Source organism: Dioscorea cayenensis, chromosome 19 (assembly GCF_009730915.1).
Source record: "Dioscorea cayenensis subsp. rotundata cultivar TDr96_F1 chromosome 19, TDr96_F1_v2_PseudoChromosome.rev07_lg8_w22 25.fasta, whole genome shotgun sequence".
Taxonomy (NCBI): Eukaryota; Viridiplantae; Streptophyta; class Magnoliopsida; order Dioscoreales; family Dioscoreaceae; genus Dioscorea; species Dioscorea cayenensis.
The window spans coordinates 21,119,536-21,126,277 of record NC_052489.1 but is presented as its reverse complement, the minus strand read 5'-3'; the positions used below and the strand labels follow the sequence as shown (position 1 = coordinate 21,126,277).

General features: G+C 36.0%; 1 protein-coding gene across 1 annotated transcript; it reads left to right on the top strand.

Moving 5' to 3' along the window:
• The first annotated feature begins 942 nt into the window (after positions 1-942).
• Positions 943-6,453, top strand: LOC120249759 (diacylglycerol kinase 2-like). Its single transcript, XM_039258394.1, has 8 exons — positions 943-1,073; positions 2,019-3,219; positions 3,915-4,290; positions 4,371-4,447; positions 4,773-4,892; positions 4,974-5,138; positions 5,319-5,456; positions 5,977-6,453. Exons 2-8 carry the CDS (start codon positions 2,095-2,097, stop codon positions 6,124-6,126), a joined length of 2,151 nt encoding a protein of 716 aa, XP_039114328.1. The 5' UTR covers positions 943-1,073; positions 2,019-2,094; the 3' UTR covers positions 6,127-6,453.
• The last annotated feature ends 289 nt before the right edge of the window (positions 6,454-6,742 follow it).

Here is a 6,742-nt window from a genome sequence, read left to right as displayed (position 1 = left end):
ATTTTATCGATAAATATTTTCTCTTTTAATTAAGTTAATAGGTTCGTTATTATATTTAGGTGAAAATAGAAGAAGAAAAATCATAAATATTTTATATGAATTATTGTAATAAAGTTTTTTATATATAATCCTTTAAATACTATATAAATATACACGGTAAAACACCATAGAAAAATAATGTAATTAGATATATACTCATCTATGAAAAATTAATCCATCAATTAAAAACAAATACTACATGTCTTATGTTATCGAATTAATGTGAAGTTATCAATAATTATTTATACAGTAAGACATTAAAATAAAAAAAAAAATTAATAAGCATGTTTAATTATTTAGGTGTATATATATATATATATATAACTTTAAAAAAAAGTGTAAAAGTGAATACCATGTGAACAATCACATGATTTCAGATCCAAAAATACAAAATAAGAAGGAAAAGCCCATGCTTGAACACCAAGCATGGCTTCACACTTTTATATTTTTCCCCTTATATCACAATGCAATGGATCTAGTCTATGTTGACAATTATTATTTTATTTTATTTTATAAATAAAAACAATAAATCATCTATAAAAAATAGTATACACAGACAATTGAGATCTATAATATTTGTACTTAAAATTTACAATAGAATTGGAATTCATCTCCTCAGAAAGAGAAAGAGGGGAACACTTTACATAGAGGATCCATGCTAATATTCTGAATATTATGATTTAATAAAACTAATATTTATTTTTTTAAAATGCAAAATTTTGTTTCAATCTTATAATTAAAAAATGTTACAAATTAATTATTTAATTAAATAAAATAAATTAAAAACATAGGAAATATCATGGGATTCCAAATCTTGGAAATAGTCCCACATCGTCCAATGCGCGTGAGCGCAAAAAGAACGCGCGAGACCATTCCGCCTTTAAAATCCCCCCCGCCGTCCTTCCTCTTCTTTCCCAACGTACGAAGCGGGAGCGAAGACTTCGCCGGCTGGCCGGCGATCAACGCCATCTTCGCCGGAGAGCGCGAGCCCCCATCTCTCTCTCCCCCCCTGGTTCGTACTGGTCCATTTGGAGGTACTCTCGTGATTCCTTCTGGCTTTGCCGGATCTGGTTGTTGTTGTTGTTTCTGATCGATTCTGATCCGTGATCAATTGATTCTTGCGGTGTTTTTCAAGATTTTGGTGATTTCTTTGTTGAATTTTTGCCTGCTATGGGATGGTCTTTGCTTGATTTGGGTTTCATTAGGTTTTGGCGGGGATCGGGGATTGATGTCTAGGGCTTGGGATGAGATTGCTGGGTATTTTCTTGAGCTGATTTTGTTTGTTGGTTTTGATTGATGGTAATAATTGAACCCTTGATTGTGAGTTTTTGATTATTTTGCTTTTGCGATCGTATGACGTTGAAATCATACATTGATATTCATTCGATCAGGGTAGTGTTGGTGTGCCTTGAGATGGGGTGTAGATGTTGCTGTTTCTTGTTGGAAAATATAGAAATGTTGCTAGGGTTTCTTGCTTGACCAGGTCTCATATGCTTGTAAGGATCACAGGTAACAGAGAATGTACCTTTGTGTTGTTAGCTATGTGACGTCTATTACTATGTGGATATGTGGTACATGAGGGTGTTAATCCAGCTAGAAGTACTTGCATGTATATCCTTTTGTCCTTTTTGAAATTTATTCAATGTAAATGCTAACTGCTCTGCCTGACTTTCATCCTGAAGACAAATAAAGTTTGTTAATTGTCTGGCATAACTTCTTTCCTTTCTTTCTTTATTTAAGTGTTTTCATCTAGTGTATTTTCAATTGCTTCTTGGTCATTAGTGCCTGCCATTTATGCACTTATCCTGCTAGTTTTTGTAATTCACCATCACATCAGCATGATTCTGTTGCTAATATATTTATGCATGGAAAATTTTAGTGGCAATTTCCTTCTTTTTTTTTTTTGGTGAGTTTATGAAATCTGGATGTGGGTATTTACTGGGAAGGGAAGACTCACTATGAATTGGTTTAAATTTCAGGTTTGTTCACCTTCACTCTCTTACTAGAGATTGAAGAATCCTATGTATTAAAGAGCAAGAAGTGACGCCAGCTGCAATGGATTTGATATCTTCCTTATTCAAGCTCTCTTCTGAGTTTGAGACCCCTGGGGCAACAATTTTGGGTTGGCTTGTCACAGGATCCTTTGGACTGTTTGCTGTCATTTATGCGTTCCTTAAATTGCAAAGGCAAACATCATTGAATTGGGTTAAAGCTGCAGCTAGAGCTAAGAAGAAAGTATGGAAGAAATTTAACTTCTCCAAGTCACACCATTCTTGGAATGAGGATGATGGTTGTAATGGGCAGCCCTCAACATGCTGTGTGTGTTTAACTTCATTGGTGTCTCTCCAAGCTCCAGTTGCAAAAGATGGTCACACAATTTCTCTTCTTCGATGCTCTGTATGTGGTGTGGGAGCACATTCCCATTGTTCTAAGTTTGCCACAAAGGACTGCAAATGCATGGCTCAAGCTGGTTCTCTGAACTTGCTTCATCACTGGTCAGAACGATGGGTTGAATCAGATGAAAATCCTGAGGTTTCTGCTTTCTGCTATTACTGTGATGAACCATGCGGTTTCCCTTTCCTAGGTGGTGCTCCTGTATGGCGTTGCTTATGGTGCCAGTGCCTCATACATACAAGTTGTCATGCCAAGTTATCAAAAGAGACTGGTGATATTTGTGATTTGGGTCCTCTAAGAAGACTAGTTCTTTCACCACTCTCAGTGAGTGAAATAAATGATAGTGGGGCTCCAGGTGGTATGTTGAGTTCCATCAAGGAAGAGATCATTGCTTCATCAGTTAGAGGGCGGATGACAAGAAAGCGGAATCGTAACAAAAATGGCAGTAATCACACCAATAATAAAGTTAACAATGCCGCTGCAGATGCAAACTTGACACTCAAATCTGTGCTCAATGGTCTTGTGAGATTGGAGAAATCATGTAATGGACTAAGTAATGGTTATAATCTGAAGCAAGCTAGTGGTTTAGAAAGCACTAAAAGCAAACAAAATGGTATAAACCGGAAAAATGGTTGTATTATCAACCTTGGACAGAAGAAGCAGTATAAGCTTGTGGATTTGCCTCAGGATGCTAGGCCCCTTCTTGTTTTCATCAATGCAAAGAGCGGAGCTCAATCTGGACCTTCACTAAAGAGGAGATTGAACATGCTACTGAACCCTGTACAGGTATGCTTTTCATTTTTCAATGACAATATATTTCAATTTTTTTCAAATAATTCTGCAGTGGTTAATGTATTGGCAATTCATCTGGGTTTGTTATTCCCTGTTAAGGTGGTGTTAATTTTTTGGTCTTGGGTTAGTAAATTTATGTTCGTTTGTTGGGAGGTATATATTATATTTAAAACCATAACTCAATTAAGTGTTTGAAAACTTGAGATGAACAAGTCATTACTATAAAATAGGAACAGGCTAGTATGGAGTTTCTCACCCAAATCTGTAAAATGGTCCTGTTTTTCTTAGAGATCCTTCTAGTTAGGGTCATGGATTCATCCTTTCTTGAAGATCCTATTTGGAGCCAAGGTGTTTATTGAGCACGCTAAAATGGAGCACTATTTCCTTTGAGCTTTTAGTTGCTGCTGTTCAATCATCAGAAATTATCCTTTTGGACTAGTTAGTTTATCTCTCAGGCATGTTCCTTCTTGGCTATAATTTACATGGTTTAAATTTATATATAGCTTTTAGTTGCTAGCAGTAGACTTTATTATGTTTGTACCTGATCAATATTTGAACTTTCAAAAGTGTGCACACACATCAGATTTGTTCTTGAATTTTTGGACAAATCTTATTGAAGTATATGCAGTTACTGTTAATTTTCTATTTGTTGCAAGATGTAGTTTTCTCAATTTTCTTTTGTATCTCAGGTTTTTGAGCTTAGCTCGTCCCAGGGGCCAGAGGTTGGGTTGGACTTATTTCGTAATGTGCAGTATTTCAGAGTTCTTGTCTGCGGTGGTGATGGTACTGTAGCATGGGTTCTTGATGCAATTGAAAGGGAAAATTTTGTGTCTCCTCCACCGGTTGCTATTCTCCCCCTTGGAACAGGGAATGATTTATCCCGAGTTTTGCAGTGGGGAGGAGGTTTGTCTTCAGTTGAAGGGCAAGGCGGGTTAGCTGCACTTTTACATGACATAGACCGTGCAGCTGTAACTATGCTTGATCATTGGAATGTCACTATCACGGAGGAAGCTGTGGGTCAAACTCAACAGAAAAGGCAAATGAAGTTCATGACAAACTACTTAGGTATGTTATACCACGCTACAATGTGGCTATATATATATTTGTCAAGTTTGTAACTTATGTATTGTTTCTTCTTCCTGTAGGTGTAGGGTGTGATGCTAAGGTTGCCTATGACTTTCATATGACTCGTGAAGAAAGGCCTGATAAGTTCTATAGCCAGGTAATGATGATCATGATATATTTGCTTGGGATAATGATGTTTAATTAAGAAGTTATATCTTGAAAATGATTAAATCTTAACTGTCCTATGTCATAGTTTGGCTGATTTCATAAACTTCTTTTTTATGGTGTAGTTTCATGCTAAACATGCTCCTTTTTTCTCTATTCATTGATTACTTATGTCTCCCTCCATCCATGCAAACTGGGACCATATCACTTATTTGGGCCCCTTAACAAGCAGTCAGTATGTTTATGGGGGCGATTTTGAAGTGGACATGCCTTAAACAAACATAATTTAATATCTCATATGATGTCTTAATTTACAGTTTGTGAATAAATTGCGATATGCCAAAGAAGGTGCAAAGGATATTGTGGACAGGGCATGTGCTGAGTTACCATGGAAAGTGAGCTTGCAAGTTGATGGCAATGACATTGAAATCCCAGAGGTAACTCTCCCTCTCTTTCCTTCCCCTCTCACGGGTATGCGTACTCACTATACGACCCTTATTCTTTTCCTTGTATATCAGGATGCAGAAGGTGTCCTCGTGCTTAACATTGGTAGCTACATGGGAGGGGTGGATCTCTGGCAGAATGACTATGAACACAATGATGATTTTGAGCTGCAGTCAATGCATGATGAGATGCTTGAAGTTGTTTGCATATCCGGAACATGGCACCTCAGTAAACTTCAGGTTTGTTACTCTCTTTCCAAATTTCCAGTGAAGTATAATATTTGACTTTCTAATGCATTGAGCACCAGCTTTACATTTAGTCTTGACATTTTACTTTTTGGGCAACTAGTGCAAATTTCTGAACATATTTGTGTTTATTTTGGGTTTTAATTTCCTGTGGTATTTTCCTATGCTCAACAGGTAGGACTTTCACAGGCTCGGAGGTTGGCTCAAGGGAAGGTGATAAGACTTCATCTTGATAGCCCATTTCCTGTTCAGGTTGATGGTGAACCATGGATCCAGCAACCTGGCTGCATTGAGATAACGCATCGCGGGCAGGTAGTAATGCTTCCTCTGGTGTTTTGTTCTTCATACTGCCAATGTAGACTAATGTATATAAATGCCGCATTGACATCATTGCACATATCGAGAAAAGGGTTTAATTTGTTTCCATAAGCAACTTTGAGAATGGGAAAATTTTGTACACTACAAATTTGTCTTCTACGTATACTTTCTCTAGAAAGGTGTTGTATTACTGTTGTTTTTTCTTATTAGCTACAAACCAAATATATTATCTACATTCAATTCAATCCATAACTTAAGCTTACAGGATGAAAAACCTAAGCTTCTATATTCAAATCTATATTTCCCAAATCAACTGATGTGGGAATATTAATATTACTTTAACACTTTTCATCAGTATCAAAGGGCACATTAGTTTTTATGTTATGTTTTTGTGAATTTGCGTCGCTTACTAGCTTTGCTTGAATTTGGTATATACTTGGGATACTTGAATAATCCTCTAGGAAATCCAACACTATCAGTTGATAATAATCAGTGCATGATATTTTTACTGCAGGTCTTTATGCTTCGGAGGGCTTCCGAGGAACCCACTGGGCATGCTGCCGCCATAATGACAGAGGTCCTTGTGAACGCCGAATGTAATGGCATTATCAACACCGCGCAAAAAAGACTACTTCTCCAGCAGATGGCACTTCGTCTTGCTTGATTCAAACACATTTCTTCTTCTGGGATCCCTTTGAAAAAGCTACTGATCTAACCACCTACCTAAAACAAAAGGAAGACAAAAGATGGAAATCATCACATTACATCATACAGTTCATACAATCTTACAGTAACTGTACACATGATTCACAAAGTTACTTTGTAACAAGCTCTGTATTTTTTGTATTCCAAATTATGGTGTATCAGAGATCAATTCTTTCTCCCTCTTTTAATCATTTCATTATTATATGTAGTGTGCAGTTGAAAGAGGGGTTTTGTAAACTTTCATGCGGTCTAAGAAATGTAATGTAAGAGAGGCTTGTAAAACGAACTTACTGTTTTTTGTTATTAGTTTTTTAGTTTTTTTTTAATAAATATGGATAAATCACAGTTTTATTAAAAAAAATAAAATAAAAAATAGAGCAGTATAAAACAGTGAAGACATTATCTTTTAGTTTTTTTTCATGGTTGGTACTACAAATTAAGTAATACTATTGATAATGAACGTAATTTCTGGGAATAATATTCCTGTATTTAGAACAGGAAACAAGTGCATAAAATGATAAAAACAATGTTTATTTATATAGTGAAATGAAATAAATGAGAAAGAAAACCAGAAT

Excerpts from the sequence above, each read along its gene's own strand:
- LOC120249759 (XM_039258394.1), top strand. The coding sequence starts at position 2,095 with ATGGATTTGATATCTTCCTTATTCAAGCTCTCTTCTGAGTTTGAGACC. Across the intron at positions 4,893-4,973 it reads ATGACATTGAAATCCCAGAG|GATGCAGAAGGTGTCCTCGT; the intron begins GTAACTCTCCCT and ends CTTGTATATCAG. Across the intron at positions 5,457-5,976 it reads AGATAACGCATCGCGGGCAG|GTCTTTATGCTTCGGAGGGC; the intron begins GTAGTAATGCTT and ends TTTTTACTGCAG.